Source organism: Alosa pseudoharengus, unplaced genomic scaffold (genome assembly GCF_046254945.1).
Source record: "Alosa pseudoharengus isolate Yale_2024_CS ecotype anadromous, Long Island Sound unplaced genomic scaffold, YU_APseudo_1.1 YU_APseudo_1.1_scf_8, whole genome shotgun sequence".
Classification (NCBI taxonomy): Eukaryota; Metazoa; Chordata; class Actinopteri; order Clupeiformes; family Clupeidae; genus Alosa; species Alosa pseudoharengus.
The window spans coordinates 39,824,257-39,848,057 of NW_027468870.1; the positions used below are offsets into that span (position 1 = coordinate 39,824,257).

A 23,801-nucleotide genomic window follows, 5' to 3' on the forward strand; every position below is an offset into this window, starting at 1 on the left:
AAATTTGCCATACAAAAATAAAAATATAATCATGTTAACAAAGTTAAAAATAATGATTTATGCTTAAAAAAAATGAAAAAGTTTTATGCTTGAAATAAAAAGTCCTTTCATCAAAGAATCCTCCATTTGTTTCAATTACAAACTTTGCTACATTAAAGCTTCTCTGTGTCTTTGCTAGATATGATTCAGTGCTGTCAAAGTTCATGCATTAGCTCACTGCATTAATGTAAAATATTCAATATATATACACAGGGCTGTACAGCACGTAGAGTTTTGAAAATACTGAGGTCCAAAAACTTTGGACCCCACCTAAGCACACACACTTGGTGGAGGAAGTACTGAAACTCAGTACTTAAAGGAATTTTCCGGAGTAAAATGCACTTTAGATCAATTTACGGATGATTGGGAGTACATACGTTGAGTTGACATCAAAATCATGTCATTCGGATGTGTTTTGAGAAATGATTTTACCATTTTTAGTCAAAACTCGTTAGCCTGGAAGTGACCCGGGCATGTAATTTCGCCGATACAAAACGCTATTTTTATACCTCTTCTACAGTTCCAAACAACATTACACTTACGTGGTAGTGAGTAGAGGACGCTCTGGAAATTCACAATTTTGTCGCTGTTTAAAAAAAAAAAAAAACAGTCCAGTATTTCTTTCAAAAATACAACTTCATTTCAATTTCGAAAGAAATACTGGACTATGTTTTTTTTTTTTTTTTTTAAACGGCGACGAAATTGTGAATTTCCAGAGCATGTTACTCGGCAATCGACTCCTACGGACTTTCCCCTAAAGATGGCAGCTGCAGCAGCAACATTTCCGGAAAGGTACTGGATTGATGAAATTCATTCTGGACTCTCTATCCGACCACATAAAGACCTCGGGATACTTCGGTTTGGCTTTAGGGACCCTCTACTCACTACCACATAAGTGTAATGTTGTTTGGAACTGTAGAAGAGGTATATAAATAGCGTTTTGTAGCGGCGAAATGACATACCCGGGTCACTTCCAGGCTAACGAGTTTTGACTAAAAACTGTAAAATCGAACTTTCTCAAAACACATCTGAATGACATGATTTTGATGTCAACTCAACGTATGTACTCCCAATCATCCGTAAATTGATCTAAAGTGCATTTTACTCCGGATAATTCCTTTAAGTAAAAGTAAACAACCAGAGAAATATTTACTCTAGTAAAAGTAGAAGTACCACAATGACAACCCTACTTAAGTATATGTAAAATGTGCCTGCTTTTAAGTGTACTTTAAGTATTAAAAGTAAAAGTACTTTAATAATGATTTATTCTCTTAATTTCTATATTCTAATAAAAATATGGGCTTTGGCATTTTTATTAAATTATTTTTAGGTTAATGTACTAGATAGTTTTAGGCTAATGTAATTGACTGTAATTCTGGTTATCTACCAGGTTGATCTGCAGATGTAAATATCATTAAGTAAAACCAACAAAGAAGACTGGTTATAAATCTGTAAGAGTGCGGGTGCTGCTGCTCAAAGTAGAGGCGCCCTATGCTGCAGTTGGAAGGATCATACCTGATTGGTTAAAAGATTTAGAGTGGGATGATAGCGCTGTAGAACCTTTGGTAGAAACCCAACTTCACTGGTGAGATAAACCTGTGTCGGTCAGGTAGGCACAGAGACGTGCTGATTTTGAGGGGCAATTGCTCTTACCTGAAAAAAGTACCACCAGTGTCTTACCAGTGACCATTTCATGTAGCCTGGTGGTGGTTGTGTGTGTGTTGGGGAGAGGGGTCATTTTCATTATAGTAAGATCCTTTGGTGAGTGTTTGCAATCTATATGACTTTTCTTTCTTTTTGATATTTTGGTTTGGACATTTTTCAGAGCTTAACACAGCCCAGGAGCCTATAGTTCATGTTAAGATTACCTTTGTTGGACCAAACCAGGTAATAAATAAACTTCTTTGAGACAAACATTATTTCAGGCTAACCTAATTATTTCAGGCTTTATCAAATAAAATATAGACTACGTTATAATTTACACAGTTGATTTTAAATGTTTATAACCTGCATCCTAGGCTATGCCGATTGTGGTGTTTAGTTTGTTTAAACCAATTAGTCAGTGAGCCAGAGGGGTTGGTCGTTACCGAAAAAGTGGCAAAGGCTACCATACCTTTTCTGAAAGCCTGGAATCTCAGCTTTTCAATGATGTATGATGGCCATCTGACAAGAGTAGCTGTTTTGAGTTATCACACATAATGTAAACTAAGGTTGAGAAAATAATGTGTATAAATCAAGCAGTACACTGACATAGCTGAACATCTATATTGGACATATTGGAATATTTTATTTTGTTATGTTTGGTATCATTTTAAAGGGGAGACTCTGAGCTTTCATTTAAATCCTTTTGTGAACATTTTGGATAAGTACAGCCAATCCTGGAGATCTTCAAACTTTTAATCACACACATTTTCCTGCCATTTCCGCCTAAGTCATCTTTTGTCTTTAAATCCTGTGGCACCAGTGAGCATCAGAGAAACAAAATCCAAACACTGAAATACTGGCATGACCCTAAGGATTCAGAAAATGTATCATTTACCCATATTATCTGATTTGGAGGGGGTGATTTTCAGTTTTATATCAGACATGGCGTTTGAGAAAATAATGCATATAAATTAAGCAGAACACTGACATAGCTGAAAATCCAAAAACGGTATAACAAATAACAATTGAGACATTGATTCCTAGGTGTTAAGGTGTGGTAAACCCAATTATGACATTGCCATTACTCTAAAAGGTCAAGGTCATGACCTTTAGGCATGGTCAATGACATTTTATGACATTTTCGCACAGATTGCATCATTCAAGGCCAGGGACAATATTGACAGGCTGGAAGAGAAACTTACATGGCGTGGAACATCCCATAGGGTCAAGGGTATAGCAGTGCAGCCTCAGATGTTCGCTGCTGAACTGCCTAGACCAGCTTGTGATGTGCCCAAGAGCAAACAAAGAACTGTCTCTGTATCTTTGCCAGCTCTGCCAGTGTATGCTGTGGGAACTAGGTGTGGTCCTCCAACTAGATCCTATGTTGAGGTCAAGACAGATATCTGTGCTGATGCTTTGAAGAATAACTTCTTATGGTTGCTATGCAGACTGCACTCTGCCACAAATCAAAGTGTCCCTAGCTGGACAGGTTTACATCTTAGCATCAAACTCTGTGGATGTTATTCCCAGTGTTGTCAGCTATCTGCCAAACATCAATGCCCCTGCCACCCAGATGGCAACTGTTCATGAGATTCTCCTTCAAATAAAAAAAAAAGACTTCCTTACACATCAGCAACATGTCAGTTGCCTTTGATCAGGCTCGCTATTGTAAAGTTACAGAAATTCTGTGGGCACATAGAGACTTTTTCCCAACATTGTGCCAAGACTTGGAGTCTTTCACACCATCTGTATGTTCTTGGGTGTGATTGGGAAGCACTTCCAGGCTGCAGGCCTAAGGGCCATATTCATTGAATGTGGAGCTGTGGCTGAGGGATCTGTCAGTGGTGTTTTGGATGGCCATAAGTACAAAATCATGTATGAAGCCCTCCTGAGGCTAGTCTGGAATTAGTTTCCCCAGTGGCTCACAGAGAAGCATCCTGATGCCCACAATCTCTTAGATATCCTGCCCCTAGACTTGAGTGTCTTTTCTGAGGGTATATCATCAACCACTGTAGAAGAATCACTTGACCGTACAGTCTTCAGAAAGGTCCATCAGTACTTTTGTGAATTCCTGCAGCATCTCAGGTCTCAGCAAGGTCCACTGGCCAGCTTCTGGATGTCATATATTGACATGGTGGAGGTTGTACTAAACCTTGTGAGGGCATCACGTGAAGAAAACTGGGCATTGCGCATGGCTAGCATTCGATCAATCATCCCCTGGACATTTGCCTATCATAAGCCGTGGGGCAGCCGTGGCCTACTGGTTAGTGCTTCAAACTTGTAACTGGAGGGTTGCCGGTTCAAACCCCGACCAGTAGGCACGGCTGATGTGCCCTTGAGCAAGCCACCAAACCCCTCACTGCTCCCCGAGTGCCACTGTTGTTGCAGGCAGCTCACTCCGCCGGGATTAGTGTGTGCTTCACATCACTGTGTGCTGAATGTGTTTCACTAATTCACAGATTAGGATAAATGCAGAGACCAAATTTCCCTCACGGGATCAAAAGAGTATATGTACTTATACTTATACTTAATCTGAATTATGCAAGGTCACTCACTGCTTACTACTCAGAGATGAGCCATATTGAACATGAGAAACCAGATCTGTACAGGTACATGTTTCTCTGTGAAGGTGGCAACAAACACATTTGGCAAGGTTCCGATTGAACAGACCCTAGAGGAAACTGTCAATTGGGACACTCAGACAGCTGGAGGCACAAAAGGGTTCAGCTTGAACTCAGCAGGTGTCTCAAGATCAGGGGCGTAGATTTGCGTGGGGACCGAAGGACGTGTCCACACCAATGTCAAATTATGACTGAAATGTCCCCACCAATATTCAGGTTGAAATGGGGGGGAAAGCGCTCACATGCGCTACACAAAGAGTTAAAACATTTCAGTGCTGCGGATCATCTCGTATCATCAGCTAGCCACTATTTGCTGTGATAAACAGTTCGCGAGAAAAATAACTTCAAGAGATTTAATAATTATTCTCTGCGCCCATCTCCACATCCATTCGTCTCGGTGGAATATCATAGGCCTACACACTCTTCACGCAACACATGACAAACCATATATCAGAATAAACAGCAGACCTTACTGAACACAATTGGTGTAATGCATTCCCGCATTTAACTGAGCTGTGCCTAAATGGGTCAATGCATGATTTCATAACAGACCAAATAGAAAATAAATGCTAAATGTTAAATATAGCCTACATATCTGTACATATTAAAATCTGATTATGTAGGCTACACAGTATAGTTAGATCAAGTTGGACAGTAGCACATTTTCATTTTATATATCTATAGTGGCTGGTGAAAGAGTTGAGTGTTTTTTTTTTCGGGGGGGGGGGGCGGGTGGTTAGTAGGTAGTGTCCCCACCAAAGCTCAGAACAAACCTACGCCGTTGCTCAAGATATTACCTTACTGCTGAGTACAAAAGCACTTACCTGTCTATATTGAAAAGCTCCCTGGGACTCCAACAAAGTGACTGTTCTCACAAGGACCTTGGACAAAGCAGAATTGGCTAAGACGAAGAACACATTACAAGCACTGTGGATCTGTTGGATTCTAGTTGGATAAATCCATTTGCAGGTGGTGAGTCCCTTGTTTCTCTGTCTACTAGAAGTACAGCACCAGCAGATGTTGCTGAAGACCTTCTGAATTCACACACCATTGGCAAGAATGCCTACAGAACCTTCTCTGCTGAGCGTGTTGAGAGTAATCCTCCTGCAAAGCAGTTCCATGCACCACTCTCCAAGATTAAACTGCAAACGTTCTCCTCAATGCAGGGAAAGGCAAAGACATGCAATAAAGGAATAAAGAAGTTATCCTCAAAGCTGATAATCGAATATTTGCCCAGATGGTACTGATTGCATAGAGTAGACAGCTCAACCTGAAGGAGGTATTCTCATCCCCTTTGACCACTTCCGTGCGCTCTTGCTTCACCAGATGGCAATGTGAGGAAGACTTGCAAATCCTCACTTGCCAAGCAACTGCTCAAGTTCCCATGTGTTGCTGAATCATTGCCATTAAATTCCACCTACGTAATAGATGGTATGGCACTTGTTCAGAAGCTGAACGGTGATGGCAAGACATTTGCTGATATTGCAGACTATGCCTTGTCCACTGTGCTAGCTGAAGCAAGTCACAGCACCCGTGTTGACATGTTTTTGATGTATATAATGAGGCTTCTATCAAACACATGGAGAGAGTGGCCAGGGGTGCAGACTCAGGCACAGAGGTCAGACAGATCACTGCAGGGCAAAGAGATTCCTACAAAGCAACAACAACAAAACAAATCTTGCTACCTTCTTGCTCAAAGAGTGGAGCAAAGAACAGTCTAGAACAAGACTCGGTGAAAAGGTTCTGTACACTACAACCAAAGATCAGTGTTACAAGCTGACCCAACAGGTAGCAGACCTGTCGCCTACTCAGGAAGAGGCTGCCACCCGTATGCTAGTCCATGCTTGCCATGCTTCAAGGACTAGTCACAAATCTATCATCCTTGTGTCTGATGACACTGATGTCTTGGTGATAAGCCTGGCTACCAGTGACACACTCACATGTGACCTGTTCCTGAAGACGGGGACAACGAATCGCACCAGTTACATAAACATCTCACAACTCGCTCGTGGTCTGGGTTCACAGTTGTGTCAGGCTTTGCCTAGTTTACACGCATACACAGGCTGCAACACTGTAAGTGCATTTGCAGGTTGTGCTAAAGTGTCAGCCCTAAAACTTCTTCAGAAGAATGAAAACTTCTGTGACACCTTTCAGAGGGTTGGGGCAGACTGGACAATGACACCGGAGTTGCAGTATGCAGCCTTACAGAAGTTAATGTACAGCTCCAGAATCACCAATATCAATGAAATGAGGTATGCACTTTTTTTGTGCCAAGAAAGGCATAGAATCCTGGCAGTTACCTCCATGCTCAGATTCTCTCAGGAAGCACTGTCTCAGAGCTAACTATCAAGGTGCTATCTGGAGAAGATGCCTTGAGAACAACCCTGAAGTTCCTTCCTCAGTTGAGCATGGGTGGTCTAGAGTGGACCAAGATGGTGACTTGCAGCTCTCCATAGACTGGTTCACTGTCTCCATTGGTCCACAAGCAGTACTTGAGTTTCTGTCCTACTCATGCAAGAGGGACTGTGGGCTAGTCCACACGTACCAACCTTTTTTTCCTCCATCTTCCCTGGAACCGTATCAAGAATATTTGCGTCTAAACGGATCCATCTCAACACGACTCAACGCGTTACTTCATATCCCAGGCCTATTGGTGCCACTGTTTCTGTTACAGAAATTGACCAAAGCTTGCGCGCTGTAGGCTATACAAACAGACAGAATAGGCTACGACGAAAATGGGTAGTGCAAGGAAACCAGAATTGTTTGTGTGGACTATAGTGAACTGTCAACTGTAGTCAACTGTAAAACTAATAAACATTTTTACGGTTTGTGAAGGGTGCAGTCCCATCCTTTATTTGGCTAACGCAGGTACAAATAATCTCCTTTACTTTCTTTGGTTGTAGGATAGTCCGCGATTCACATTAGTTTTGGCTATCACCGCAAGTGCATAGGCTACTAAACGCTAGGCCTACCCAAGTTCTAGTTCTATTCCGTCGCCACATTTATAATATTGCTATAATAGGCTACTTTCATTAGTAACGGTCAATACTTTTGCCTGCATCAAATCGCGCATTTGCATTTAGTGCGCATCTACCATAGGCTTAACATGAGTTCTAAGCGTCTTTGTATGCTCATATCTGACTTCACTAGACTATGAATGCATTTATTTATGTTGTAAGACATGTAAAATAAATGAATGACACCTGCACTATGCACAAATTAATTTAAATTTACCCTGCACCTCCCTATTAACTTCTGACTAATTCTCTCGCGTCACTTACAGTAGCTAGAATGCATCAAGAAAACACAGGGAAAACACTGTTCAGTCCACCAAGTCGTGAGCTATTGGCGCTGGGCAGCACCAGTTGTGATATTCTACTGACTGTAATCGTATGTGATGTCATGTATGAAAACTAGTATTGTTAGGCAATACTATAAGTGTCAAATCCAGGGCAGCTGTTGTGTGGTGATGACATCATATATACGCAAGTATGTGGTTTTGCCGTCCAAATGAACTCGCAAGAGCTACGGTTTCAGATTTTTCCACCCTGGGACCAGGTTTCAAAAAAGTGCGGTTTCGGGCAGTGCGTTTACAGGATTCGTTTGGACGATTGGCCAAGACGATGCAAAACCTGTGCGTTTAACCCAAAAAGCATCTTCGTGTGGACGGGGCCTGTATCACTCCATCATGTCAGTGTGTTGCCAACAACTTGGCCTGCACTGACCTATGCCATGCAAGACAGTGCAAAAACCAGAAGGATGACTTTGCTGATGAGAATCAATCCTATTCCTCTGATGAGGATTCTGACAAAGACTTTGATTATGTCGTGGCCTTGAATGATGCAATCTGTGCGAAAATGTCATAAAATGTCATTGACCATGCCTAAAGGTCATGACCTTGACCTTTTAGAGAAATGGCAATGTCATAATTGGGTTTACCACACCTTAAAACATAGGAATCAATGTCTCATTTGTTATTTGTTATACCGTTTTTGGATTTTCAGCTATGTCAGTGTTCTGCTTAATTTATATGCATTATTTTCTCAAACGCCATGTCTGATATAAGACTGAAAATCACCCCCTCCAAATCAGATAATATGGGTAAATGATACATTTTCTGAATCCTTAGGGTCATGCCAGTATTTCAGTGTTTGGATTTTGTTTCTCTGATGCTCACTGGTGCCACAGGATTTAAAGACAAAAGATGACTTAGGCAGAAATGGCAGGAAAATGTGTGTGATTAAAAGTTTGAAGATCTCCAGGGTTGGCTGTACTTATCCAAAATGTTCACAAAAGGATTTAAATGAAAGCTCAGAGCTCTCAAAGCTCCCCTTTAAAATGATACCAAACATAACAAAATAAAATATTCCAATATGTCCAATATAGATTTTCAGCTATGTCAGTGTACTGCTTGATTTATACGCATTATTTTCTCAACCTTAGTTTACATTATGTGTGATAACTCAAAACAGCTACTCTTGTCAGATGGCCATCATACATCATTGAAAAGCTGAGATTCCAGGCTTTCAGAAAAGGTATGGTAGCCTTTGCCACTTTTTCGGTAACGGTTTCCATATTTTGAGGCCCTGGCTCACGGACTAAATAGGCTAATGTTGTGGGGAACAGTGTTCACATTAGGCTACAGTCCCCTGTAAGGATACTCCAGATGGGGCTATTTTGAAAGTTCCTTACAGCATCATGTCAATCATCATTGCTTTGTTTCTGTACACCCAATGCTGCCAGTTTAGAAGCAATGCACCTGTTGTCTAAAGTGAATCATTAGCCTTCAGGTTACTATAGGCTGTTTCTTCCCCCTACCCTCACTTGTGAGGTAAACCATTACCAGTCATCAGCCATCCTTGTGTTTGGCCCTCATCACACCTGAAGTCCCATCCCTATGACTGCCCTACCATCGCCTGTTGCTGTCCCATTACCCGGACTCCTGGCCCGAGCAGCCTAGTGACCCACTCTACAACAACTCCTAATCCCTATGGACAATTCATTCCCTACACTGGACTATTTGAACGTTCTGACAATATATAGGATTCATGCATTATGGATATGTAGCCATCCTACCTCTTGGTAACATATACCTCAGGTGGATTTAAACACCATGTTCTATTCTCTACACCTAACTAACCTTTCATTTATCAAGGTATACAGACCTTACTGCCCTGTAACTGACCCTAGGCAGATGGGTCAGGCCCTTGAGTCAAGGATCTGCTCGAGGTTTCTTCCTGTATGTATCTCCAATTCTAGGGAGTTTTTCCTCGCCCCTGTTACTCATGGGCTCTCTCTGAATGTTTTAACACTCTGTAAAGCGCCATGATACATATGTAAGGTTTTGGCACTCTATAAGTGAAATTAAATTGAAATTGAAATATAGGCTAATAATGTCTGCCAATTTGTTTCACCTATTGACCATCTTAATGGTTCAAAGTTCACATATTCTCCATCCCATAGACTTGTTATACATATATTTTCACATGCAAAAATGCAACATACTTTAGCTGTTAGCTGTCTAATATTGTTCATGTTAATGACATTGGGAAAAAATATGCCTCTAGCTTCTAGCTGCATTAATGTAGGCTACTCAAAGTTTTTTTGTAACATAATTTTAATTATCAAAGTTTCATGTAGCCCACCTGTGACATCCATACATCTCTGCTTGCCGACTCACATCACTATTCAGCTGACATTTCGGACGCACCTATCTGTGCTCAGGCATAGGAGACCCAGTAAACAATTTTTGGTTTGGGGAATGTTCCCCGGACGTCACTGAAGGATGCGGGAACATTTGCTGCTAACGTTCCCTCACAGTCATTCAGGAAAGTTTCAACACCGGAACTTTCCTTTATGGTCAAATCTATGGTTCCGGGAATGTCCATGGAATGTTCTTTGAACAATATAAAACTCGAGCAGAGAAACAGTTTTTATAATGTATTTGATAGATAATTTCAATCCACGTCTTATCCTCTGCATAGAATATGGAAAAGGTTTCATATGAGTAAAAAATATACTTTCTTTTTGCCACTGATTTTTATCTCCAGGTATCAGGAGTAGCAATGGGCTTGAAGATGTCTCCAAGTTTTGCCTCCCTCTACGTAGGACTATTTGAAGCTGAGGTGATCTTTAGTACAAAAAACCCTTTTTTAGAGAATATAGCATATTGGAAGCGCTACTTGGATGACATTTTTTTCATATGGAAAGGTGATATAACATCTCTAAGAGAATTCCATAATTACATGAATGATAGTAACCAGCATCTGAAATTTACCATCTCAGTGGATGACAAACAGATTAATTTTTTGGACATTTTAATTGAGAGAGAAGGCAATATATTAAAAACTAACCTCTTCCAAAAAAGTACTGATAAAAACACCTTGCTACATGGTGAGTCATATCACCCTACAGCGTTGAAAAAGAACTTGCCCATTTCCCAATTCAACCGAATCAGAAGGATCTGCAGCTCAGAGGAGGATTATCAAAGTCAATCGAAAATACTAAAGGACCCTGTACTCCAGGGTCATATTAGTTTATAACAGTTGAGATAATCTCCGCTAAATGAAGTGCATACAAATCTTATCCAGGGCCTCTACTATAGGGTCTAGTGGGCATATCGTAGGGCAGCAACATGTTAGGAGTTTAGACACTTCACTCTCAGTGAGAGGGGTGAATGAAGGTAATGATGCGCCAGTGATAGCCTGAAGGTCTGACTGCGGCATGTAGGGTTCTTTGAAGCACCCTTAAGCCTGGGGAGGTAGGTTATGCCTGCTTGGTTCAGAAAACTGACTACCAATGGATGCTACCTTGTTAGTGAAAAATGAAGCAAAGATGTCAGCTGTGAGGTTGGTAGTTGGTGGAGGATTGAATAGTTTTGAAGGTGGAAATGTATCTGCTAGCATACTCAGGGAAATGTGGAACTGGAACTCACGGGGGTATATAGGATATTCTTTGATGAAAGTAAAGACTGAGGAGTCTTCAGCATTGTCAATATTTCCTGTGATTTCTGATAAATAATGCTAGTATTTTTGGTGCATTCCACAATTTTGAATAATAGCATTTTGCACATTTGAAAGGATTAATACATTTAGTTAGACTGATATATTTCTACTAGTTTATGTGTGTTGTGCTCCTGCTTCAGAATTTCAAGGTTCCTCTGGCCCAATTCCAGCTCCTCTACAAGGGAAACCAGTTGTCCAACTAGGTCTTGATGTGTGATGGAGAGTGTCTCATGTCGCCTAAGGATGGACATGACTGGAGAGTCTGCTGCATTCCCAGAATAACCTATAATGAAATGTATTTTCATAGCAGTTCAGAGGACATGTAAGACATATAAGACATTTGGTAGGGCGTTCTCTACAGTTGGTTTGAGTGTGCTCATAAGTCTACATAACCTGGCAGAATTTGTAAAATGTGTATCATTCTTTTGAGAAAACACAAGTGATTGGGCAAAACACATTACTTTTATTTTTAACAGGATTCAAATGAAATCACAAGGCATCACAGAATAGTGCAACCATTTAACAAATCATAGCAATAAAGAAAAATAGATGTACCACGTAGCAGTACAAAATACGACCCTAGCTCAGTCCTGCACATTCTCTCTGCAAAGATAAATCACTCTTGCCAATTTGTCTCCATCTCCTACTCCATCCCCTACTCTTGCAACTCACGTGAGCAGCTTTTAGGTGCTATGTGGTTCTATTCAGCTCTGGAATCAAAAGGCCCCAACTGCAGCCGGTTTTAAATCTAGACTTAAGACCAAACAGTTCTCAGATGCCTTCTGCTAATTGCAATACAGGCTTCTATCATGATGGTCTAAAGCTCAGTCTAAAGTTTATAATCATCACAACGCAAAGCTTATTCCTATCATAGACTTGAGTTTTCGGCCATGCATGTCTCTTTTTTTGAGCAACGCACCAAAGAGTGTGGCAATTAACGATCTAAGGAGGGGTCTGATGTATTGTCTACAAATCGCTATCGTACACTACCTAAAACACCTTACGCCACTGACCAAGAGAAAACTGGTCAGAAATCCATGGCAAGTTGTTTATGTTATTTTAATATTGTGTTATTAACAGTGATGTGGGCGGTTCTCTCACCCACGAAAGCGCACCAGTGCACATCCATGCAAAACATTACAAATTACATGATTACAATGGGAAACATAATTAGAATAAAGATTTTCCGAAATACATCTCACAATGAGTAGTTATAGTGGATGGAATCCACTATCTTTAAATCTCCTGGCTTCTTCTTCTTGTAACCTTTTCTTTTTACCTTTTCAAAAACTTAATGCGGCTATAACTGCTTAATGTACAGACATGTTGAAATAACCGTTATGCAGGTCTGGAATCTGAAATCATTTCAGATTTTTTTTAAAGTTTATACTTTTTGAGGAATAGGGGATTAAAAATGTTACAAAACATATTTTTCTCTCTATGACATCACAAAGGGGACTCATTTAGAAGGGAATTTAGAAGTAATCAGTTGCGGGTCCACCTGCATACAATCTGACGCTCCCTAAACTAGTCCTACACATACTGTAATTAATCGCCTTTGAACCACACTGCTTTCACACTGCTCAATTCTCTTCAAGAAAGTTTACGTTCTTGGTGTCTGCTTCGTCCAACAAACTACGACGAAACGGACGTTTTCCTACCACACCCAATGTAAGTTACAATTAATTTGAATGGAGTATGTGAAGTCTGCAAGTAAGCAAGCAAGCTGGCGTTACCTGTCATCGATTAGCAACAAACTCTAGCTGCTATGTCTAGAGAGGACGTTAAGTTTAACTCTAGCTAGTTTGATAATATTGGTATTACATTGAGTAAGTTCATAACTTGATTAAGCGATAACCGAGGATTCAATAGGTAAGTTATATTGTTAGCTAGACCTCAGGAATGTTTCTAGGTTCGCGGTTGTGTGCAGTGGCGGCAGTAGTGTTAGCAGCTAAGTAATTAGCTTCACACTCAAATTGTCAGCCGCCTTTCCTAGTGATATCTGGCCTGAAGAGGGAAATGGCCTTCTATGGCAAACAGTCACTGGCTGAAACTTAGCTTTCGTTTTGAACTACGTTTACAGTATATGCGTTGTAGGTTGTGCCGTAAAATGACTTGATTGTAGGCTTACAGCTGTTAGTTTGTTGTTCAGTTGAACATATTTATCTAACAACTGTCTCTTTTCCCCCCCTTCTATTTCTGTTAGGTGCCGCTTCACTCTTCTACTGGATGGTGGAGGATCAGGCTGACTGCAACGGCTATGGATGCTATACTGAATGGATGGCAGGAAAGCACAGCACACGTGAATTTCTAGATGAAGAAGAGTGAATAAATGCACCACCATTGAAATCACGTTGATCTTTAGTTTGGTTGTAATTTCAACATTGTTTCAATATTCATTTTAGTTGAAATACCATAGAAATTTTGATCTATAGTTAGAATTTCAACGTTGCTTCAATATTAATGAAGGGTGCAAAAGTGATGTAGAATCAATGTTGCAGTGCGACGTTGATTCAATGATTTAACGTTAACGCACAAGGTTTTTTGGTACGAGGGTTTGTATGAACTCAAAGATTAAGTGATTCAATGTTTTTTTTTTTCAGGAATCTCCCCACCAACATTAAGCCAGCAGCTTTCCATCCACTATTGCAATTCCTCTGGCATTGCATTTCTAGTTATTCACCATCATTTGCAAATTGGTAATGACGGATAAAAGTGATTAGGAGCGAAAGGCACATATGAAGCACAGCTGAAGACGCACTTTCACGAGATGTAAGCAGCAACTCCTCTGCAGGATAAATGTCCTTGGGTTTTTTATTCAGTCATTCGAACATTATTGGGGTAAGTGTTGCTTTTTGAAGACTATGTTTTCGATAGTAACCTATTGTCAGTCAATAGTGAAAGTAACTGTGTATGACTGGTTTGTAGTTGACAATGAGACCACGGTGCAGTTAGTTTCACTTTGCCAATGAGTTCAAATAATAGACGACTGCAGATGCTGGTGCAGGTGCAGGTGCAGACATACTGCTAGGTTTTAGTAAAGCATGGTTTAGTGGAATACCTGTTTCATTCGGTCTCATGTGCAAGCAGATTCCTTCAAATGCGCCGGTGACCAGCAAGATACTGATGTGCTGTTTGAAGTCGCACTGCTTGCTGTTACAGGGAATGACAGATGTCACTCTGTGCAAGGAGGAACAGTAGGAGCCCTGTCAGAGCCCTATAAAATGACCTTTCAATATGTCACAATGAGGACTTCCGGAGGACCACCTTTTCTAGTCTCTGTTTGACGAAAAGCCAATTATGTAAATGCTATGCTTCTTGTGCGAGTAGCCTAAGCAACCAAATAACTAAAGAGTTCAAAATGGTTAAAATATACAGTACAGTACCCTCCAGAATTATTGGCAAACTTCACTAAGACAGGTATAACAAATAATCTGTTGTTTTCACAATGAAAACTATGAGGAAAAATCATTATTTTGAGAAAAATAAAATCTCATAAAGAAATAAATATTTTTAACAAAAACACGTCGCTCACAATTATTTGCACCCCTGCTTGTAATACCTTCTCAAGCCCCCCTTTGCCAATAAAACAGCTTGTAATATTTTCCTATGACACCCCATAAAAGCGCCGCTGTAGCAGGCAGCTCACTGCGTCGGGATTAGTGTGTGCTTCATCTCACTGTGTGTTCACTGTGTGCTGAGTGTGTTTCACTAATTCACGGATTGGGATAAATGCAGAGACCAAATTTCCCTCACGGGATCAAAAGAGTATATACTTATATACTATACTTTCTACTTTTTGACTCACCCCACGTTTTTTTCTATGGACGTTAGATCAGGGGACTGAGATGGCAATAGCAGAAGCTTGATTTTGTGTTCAGTAAACCATTTTTGTTTTGATCTGGCCGTTTGTTTTGTTTCATTGACCTGATGAATGATCCAATCATGACCCACTTTTAGTGTCTTGGCAGAGATTCACAGATTTCCTATGAAAATGATCAGGTTTTTATTGGGCTTCATGATACCATGGACCTTAATAAGGCCATTGGGAATAAAAATAGCCCCACGCAACCCCCAGGCATGGGGTTCTTCAGTATAGTCATTCTACTATGTACACCAAACCCACTTAAAGTGTTTCTTGCCAAAGACGCAATTTTCATTTCATCTGACAATAGACCACACTTCCAGACAAAGTCTGAACTGAACTGAACTCGCGCTACCCACTCAGGCTACCCACTCTCCCAAGTTAACATGGGAACCTAGACCTGATCAGCAGTTGGTTCCATCTTGAATTAATTCTCAAAATACAGTTCAGGGTTCCCACTCTAAGTCAAATGTAAAAATCCAAAGACTTTCCCTGCCAAAAAAACTTTCCATATATTTCCAATATTTCCATGACATACTATACTATTTACTAACGTATAGCGTTCCACACTTTTCAGAGTGGTAGATGAATAAATGGCCATTGAATAAACAAAGTTGGGATACTCAAGGAAGCAGTAAAGCAAATAACCAGATATACACCAGTTCTGCGTAAAAATATTTGTATTAATGTGTTTTTGCAAATAAATTTTAAACTTCTACAACAAAAATCCCTGATATTCCATGACTTTGACCCAAACATGATAAAATTCCCTGACTTTCCAAAATTCCATGATATTCCAGAAATTCCATGGCCCGTGGGAACCCTGACAGTTAGATTTTATTTTATTATAGACATGTCAAGACCATGTTCGCGCAGACTTCTTTACTGAATCAGTCAAATCTGTAGTAAATAAGGTAACCTACCTGCTCATGATAACGTGCTTATTGTTTATACCCAGTTAACATGCACCCGGATAAGGTCCGTAACACCAGAATGATTTGCCCTCAATTTGTGCTGTTCATAAAAGGAGATCCTTGTTGGTCTGCCTGACCATGTTTTGGTATCAACCGAACCACCAATTCTCCACTTCTTCAGACTTTGAGCACTACTGACTGACATTTTCAAATCTTTCCTTTTCCTGATTTATCAATTTTCTCGTAAATCTTTTGACAGCTCTTAGCCCATGGCATCCAAAAGCCAGCAAAGTCAGTGCAGCCCTGCAGCCCTGGATGAAATGTGTGTCTCACAACACAACAGGTCTCACAACTCATTGACTATTTATACAGGCACTAATTACAATCAAACATGTCATAGGTGTCGAAACGTATCCTTAATAGACAATTCAATCTAGGTGTCAACCTGTCAGGCCAAACATTCAAGGGTATGCCCTTTTGATCAGGGCCATTTGGGTAATTTCAGTTATTTTTATTATTTAAAAAGGGCACACAATATTATGTGATGATAAATGGCTTCATCTGAGTCCTATGCCTAAATAAAATAAAAGGTTTTCTGCATGATCAGTTAAACTTTCCAAAAACTAGCAAATATTTTTTGCAGATTTTGGCAGGGTATGTAAACTTTTGAGCACAACTCTATTCAGGGCAAAAGTGTGATTGATGTCATTACATTAAACCTATTAATCCATGTTTGCCAAAACTCTGCTGTTTTTAACTTACTTTCTGGGAGTACATCCAAAATCTTCATTAGGTAATCTTCGAACATTTTGTGTTTTGACACCAGCCCCTTGAGATACTCATTTCTGTCATGCAAGGGTTGAAATTATAATGACAATAGAATGATTAGAATGAGAACAGAATGTTTTATTCTATAATAAAACAGTATGAGGCCATGCACATCCCTGGCCAAAATTGGATGGGTGCAGGATCTAGTGTGAGAGTATCACAAAAGAACAAGGGGTGATCCGCACACCATACACAAATAAATTTAAAAAAACTATGAATGGGAGGTATCTGGTGTGCAGATTATCCCTTTTTCTTTTGTTATTCTATAATTAAGCCTATTTTATTTCCTTGTTAGTACATATGATTAGGCCTTCCTGCAATTAATAATTTGTAACAGCACAAATATACTCAAAATAAAAAAATACACTAATGGATGGTTTTCAATGTTCTACACTTTTTGTAATTCTTTTGCCAAAAAAATTGTGCTTCTGCAATGTTTAGAAATGTTAACTCTTAGGGGGCACAAAGTAGCACTAACAAAAACTGTTCAGAAGCTGCAACCAAGTCTATATTTGCAGTAAGTTAGGGGAGTAAATGAGCGGCCCCTCCTCAAGTAGCCCTTTTGAACCAACACTAGAGGAGCATTCAAATTCTGCAAAGTAGAGGCAAGGGCTCACTGTTGACATGTGGTAGAAGCTATCTTGCCTAGCTCGGGTAGCCTACCCTATGTACTGAAATAAAGTGGCCTTACTCTGTCTTCAAGTTATAATTTCTTTCTTTTGAAGTCTTTGTACTGTAGCCAGGATAAGGTTGATTTGAGGGTAGCCAATGGAGCTGTCTGTTAGCAGGGTAACATGCCCAAACCTTTATTGCCCCAAAGGGAATTTGTCTTGCACTCCTGAGAGCCACATTGCAAGCAATAACAAAACATTTCGCATACAAAAAAATAAGAAATAACAAAAAAAATTAAAAATCCATAGGCCTAAATTAAATTATTTGGCTGAAATGTCCATGGGCAATGATGCTGACTATATATCAAACTTTTGTTTAAAAGTATAATTAGGACGGAAGCGCCACTTAAGATTGACCGTATTGTCGTTTTGGGTCAAATGGCCTTCTGAATGGGAGTGAGGGGCACTACTATTTTGATCATAGTATCACCAGGGTCTCTACACATGAACGTGAGCATTGAGAACATAGTTTACTAAAAAGAAAGGTTTTGAACAACTCATTTTAGCAGTTGTTTTTTCCACTCGCCGCCATCTTGTCAAAAACGTTCTTTTTAGTAAACTCTACACAATCAATGTTCTCACTGTTAGGTCCATCTTCAGTGATGATGCATAATTAGGGCCCGAGCACCAGATGGTGCGAAAGCCTTATTGTTTCTGTAAGGATTGTTATTATTATTATTATTATTATTATTATAGTATAGTATTATAGTAGAATTAGTATTATTAGTATAGTTATTATAGTATAGTATAGTATATCCTGCCGCACTTTGCCTGCCTTTTTTGAGGTGGTTCCCACAGGCGAAAATTTGGCACACATAGCGGATATCCAATAAAGCTGTCATGGACAAAGGTTTGGCCCCGGGTCTCCATAGAGCCTCCTTATGTCATTGAGTCTTGTGGTCAGCAAATAGTTTCACCCACACACACACAAGAGTTGGTAGAGATATGGGCCTCCCTAACATGAATATAAGGGGAGGGGGGTCATGCCCCCCCAGCCCCAGTGGGTAGGCTGAAGGAGTGTTTAGGATAACTTGTCAGTTGCACAGCATATCACAAAATGTATGTCATAAATCGGTTACTTGGAAGCATATCATTGTACCACACATATTTGTGGTGTAGCGCCACCGAGTGAATATCATTGCTGTCGTCACATCCAACAGGAAGTGAGTAAGTGTTTCCAATGTATAAAACGTGCAAAACAAAATAGCACACACAACAGATATGTGCATTTCACACATGCACCACATGTGAGTGCATTGTTAGATTCCGAAATGTCATGGGTGTATGTATGTACAGTATATGTGAATGCTGTGTTTGTATGGCTGCTGAAACACTGTAATTTCCCTTTGGGGATGAATAAAGTCTATCTATCTATCCTATCTATGGTGCCCATATTGTAGGGAGTAATGCACCTCCACACCGTCAGAGATGTTGGGTTTTGAACTGAGCAGTACAACAAGTTGGATAGGTTGTATACCTTGATAGGCCCTCTCCTCTTTAGCCCAGATGAGTCCATGATTTCCAAAAAGAATTGCACATTTTGATTGGTCTAGCCACAGGACCTCAGTCCATTTTGTAAACAAGCTCAGGCCCAGATAAGACGGTGGTATTTCTGTATCATGTCTAAATACTATTTTGGCTGTTGCATGGTAAAGTTTACACTAGTATTTCTGAATTGAGTATCAAACTTTGCTTATAGACAATGGTTATCAGAGGTTTTCCTGAGCCCATACAATGATTTTCTTTACAGAAACAGGTCTGGTTTTAAAGGTGTTCTAAGCAATGCTGGGTAACGCCACTTCTGTTGACATTCAAACAAAACAAAAAGCTAGCTCGCTACTTCCTCGCTACTTCCCCCTCCCTCCCGTGCAATTGAAACTCTCCTAAATGTAGATAGATAGATAGATAGATACTTTATTGATCCCCAGGGGAAATTCAAGATGTGCATCTCGTCAGTGATTTGCTGGAACAATTTTAATAATATTACTGTAGATGATGAACTCCCCAAATACTTCGCAACTCCATGTAAAGAAGCATTAAAATTACATTGTTTCATCATTTGTCCACACAGGTTTACACAGAGTGATGAATACCCCTACATCTGTACTTCTACAGCAGTGGTCCCCAAACGTTTTCTTCCGAGGGCCAGCTCACTATGCCTGGCTCTAAGAGAGGGCCAGAGACTTGGAGTATATCAGTAACCATAAATAGCTTAGTGCTGTGAACAACAGCAGTCTATCTTAGTTGAATATTCCATTACATTTAATCATAGGCTACTGCAATTTAATACCATTGTTAGCTGTGTTTATGTTGCCATCATGCCATATCAGTGTAAAATGTAGCTCAAATGAAATAATACTGATAAAAAGACTTTAGCATTCCCAAAAGTATTAGCAGGGAGTCCCAAAAGTATATTTTATTCAAAATGTGTGTTCAAAATTTTGAACTCTGTGTCTTTGCATACACAGCTCATGTCGTGAACAAGTAATATCCTACAAATAATTCAAATAACCCAAACTATGAGAGTTTTATGAAGTGCTGGCAAAAACATCTGACACCACCATTCTAACTTTCACTCATGAGAAATTTGTGAATTTGTATGAACATTTGAACGAGTGAATAAAAAATAGAAATAATTATACCAGAAAGTCCCAGAAATATGACATGAATAGAAGTTAGTTAGTTATTAACAATTAATTGATAAACTTTTAGAATACTTTGAGCACTGATGCAGTCAGCATAGGCCTCTTACATGTTTGCAGGTAGGCCTACATTTCATTCCGTTTTCGATGGCAAACGCAAAACAGCGCCAAAACAACCACCAGTGGACAAAAAGACTATTACACGTGTACTGTTAAGACTTGCCATAGAGAATGAATGGGGGAAATTACGGAGGTTATAGTTTGACGACGTCGTACTCCCTTGCGGGGCAGATGCTACTGTATATACCACGGACATAATTTGGGGGGCCACCCAAAATGAGGTGGCGGGCCATATCCGGCCCGCGGGCCGTAGTTTGGGGACCACTGTTCTACAGTAAGATGCTCCTTTTTATACCTAGGGCCCTATGATTTCCACGATGCGGAAAACACAGACGGAATCACGGAATCTACACATGAAAACGGAATTATCTTATGAACATGGAATTGTACAGAATTTGCAGATATTCTGTTGACACATAAAATAAACGGGCGTTTTTTCTAATTCACTTCACTTCTGCTTCACTTTTATTTCAGTTTACTTTAAAACAAAAAGCATATAAGAAGGGCTCTGCCTAGACTGTGACCGAAAGACATTAGTTAAACGCGTTCCGTAGTCTAGTAATTATATCTAGAATATTCACATGCGTTGAGTTTGTTGATTTGTGCGTGACAAAGAAAATAAGCGATCCCGACAACGGTGACAAAACACTAAACTGCTTGATTGCTAGATAACGGGGCTAAACAATACCCCAATGACTACTATGAGTCTGAAAACAACTAGTTTGCAACACATAATTGACCTGACTCACAAATACACATGTATAGCGACCATATAAATCAAAAGGGCAACTTAAGAACAAAGCTAAATCCACTGCGGGCAAATCCCTCCAGCCAAGACAATGACAAAATCAGTAGATGCAAGATGTGAGTTTGTGGAAGATTGTTGAAATGTGTGCAGAAGTTTCTTGAAACATTGCAAGCAGTCCCATTCCCAGACACGAAACATTCCTACTTTTGTTTTCTTAATCATTACACAACTTTTTTATTTTATTACCCCCGTCCCAACTTTTTTGGGACATTATGGTAGTGGTTGCTAGACTGTTGCTAAAGTAGTTAAGATGGTTGCTAGAGAAGACAAAGTGGTTGCTATGCTAAAAACAGTGGTTGCCATGCTGGTTGCTAGGGTAATTATGATGGTTGCTATAGTGAAAACTAGGTTGGCATTGTGGTAGTAGTTGCTAGGTTGTAATTGAGATGCTTGTTAGGTTGTTGTTAGGGTACTGTAGATATGGATGGTTGCTAGGTTGTAACCTAAATAAAAAAAATTGCTATAATGGTTGCTAGGGTAATCATATTGGTTGCTATGGCAGTTGCTAGGTTGAAATTAAGGTAGGGTTTGCTAAGTAGTTGCTAGGGTAATTTAAATGGTGGCTAGGTTGTTGCTAGGGTAGATGTGGTGGTTGATATGCTAAATAAAGTGGAAGGTTGAAATTAAGGTAGGGTTTGCTATGCTGGTTGCTAGGGTAATCATGTTGGTTACTGGATTGACATTATGGTGGTGGTTACTAGGTTGTTGCTAGGGTAATTAAGATGGTTGCTAGGTTGTTGATATGGTAAATATGGTGGTTGTTATGCTGAATAAAACGGTTTCTATGCTGATTTCTAGGGTTTCTATGCTGATTTCTAGGGTTCTAGGGTTCGTGTTGGTTGACAATATCGTAGTGGTTGCTAGATTGTTGCCAGGCTAATTGATGTAGTTGAGATTGAGATTTTTTGGCAGGTGACCCTATTTTGATGTCACAAAATGTTGGCGACCCCAATCATTCACATGTAGTGAAAGAGAGTGCAACTCCTCTCTGCTGTAACATCCAGACGAGAGCGGTACTTTGATTTTCCCCAAATGTCCTTGCATGTCTAGTTGTTTTTATACTTTGTTTTGAACATTGATCAAGCATAATTCCATCAATCAAACATCTTAAGTGTCTAAGTTTATTTTTACTTAGCTAGATTGTAATGAAAGATCTGAGGCCGGATTCACAAACAAAATTCTTAAGATAAATATTAAGTAGATTTGTAAGAAAAATTAAGAAGTCCTTAAGAATCTTCTTCAATGCTATTCACCAATACTTCCGAAGAACTGTCGTATTTCTGAGGAACTTCTTTGTTTTCTCACTTCAGAACTTCTAAGATAATGATAAACCTATAGCCTGCATCATTCATCAACGTCAACCGTCAAACGATGAAACCCACGTTTCAATGACAGACACACACCATTCAGTGCCATTTAAATCTGGCTAGCGAGTTCTCTGCTACTAACGTAGCCTTGCAAGCGGTCTGGTGTAACGTTTTGTTTACAAACTGTTGCTAAGGGGAAAATATATGCTTTCAACAGCACTCACGATTAGCTCAAGTTTCTAGGTTGAAATTTTCAGTTTTTATTAAAAAATGCTGCCATTTCCATGGACATTGTGTTCAAGAAATGAAACGCGTTCTAAACTGTGACGTCAATGTGCACCACATGCTGTCAGGAACCCTTTGGTTATGCCCATTATCAGTAGACAGAGGACCTACCGGAAACAATAGCAGCAAGCTAAAATTAGCAATAAATGGTAACCTTATATAAGTACACATAATAAAGGCTGCTATTTCAAACAAACTGTCTAAAACTGTTCAATGTGTTTATACGAATGACTTTAAGATGCTCAACTTTACACTGTAACATTTTTAAGACAGGTGCATTGTTGTCTTAAAGGCCCCCTATTAGGGTGCATCAAAAAACACAATTCTTGAATTTTGATATGGCTGGGTGCTAAAAGTGTTCCAATATATGTAGAAACAACACATGCAAAATATTTTTCCAGTACATTATGATTTAGGGGTGCCACCGCACATCTGTTTTTGTTGGATAAAGTGGTTAACAGTGCTCAATGGTCGCTATGGAGATCTGAGGTAAACAATACTACAGCTCAAGAAAACTGAGGTGATCTTTCTGTTTGAGGTGATCTTGATCTGTGTTGGATGTGTTATTACATATTACTATCATATCTGTAGTTGTTTCCCCGCCCCCTCTGCAAAGCTAATTGCGTGCCCACAGCTGAACCACAAGCGCAGTTGAATAGTTAACCAATTGTAGTTAACCAGCGACATACAGAGTAGGCCTAGTAGTTCTACTAATCTACTTAAAAATACTTGAACTATTTATTGCACAATGAAAAACTGATGCTCTGAATACTTATTCAGCTGTCTCTAAAAGTTTCTCTAATTGACGCATTCAACCGCGATTTTGATTACACCTGCTTTTAACAGGCGCAAGTTTTTCACCGCAAAACAGACATGCGCTGTTTTCATACATGTGGCGGAATACCTAATCAATGCTATTAGCACTTGTCGTCTCCTGTGTTTGCGCGATACTCCCACTTACCCCTGACCCTCCTATGAATGCATATGCATGACACGGAAAAGCACAAATAGCCATTTGCAGCTCCCACGACAGGCAGTCTACGCTTTTTACTC

At 39.8% G+C, this 23,801-nt stretch overlaps 1 protein-coding gene across 1 annotated transcript in view; it reads right to left on the reverse strand.

Annotated features, from left to right (window-relative positions):
- Window positions 1-23,801, reverse strand: part of ccdc197 (coiled-coil domain containing 197) — a 49,893-nt gene that overhangs the window by 4,212 nt on the left and 21,880 nt on the right. Inside the window, exons 6-7 of the mRNA XM_076275012.1 lie at window positions 16,850-16,932; window positions 11,419-11,591 (exon numbers count right to left, since the gene is read on the reverse strand). Of these exons, the coding sequence (XP_076131127.1) occupies window positions 11,419-11,591; window positions 16,850-16,932 (256 nt within the window). The remainder of the gene's footprint in view (window positions 1-11,418; window positions 11,592-16,849; window positions 16,933-23,801) is intronic.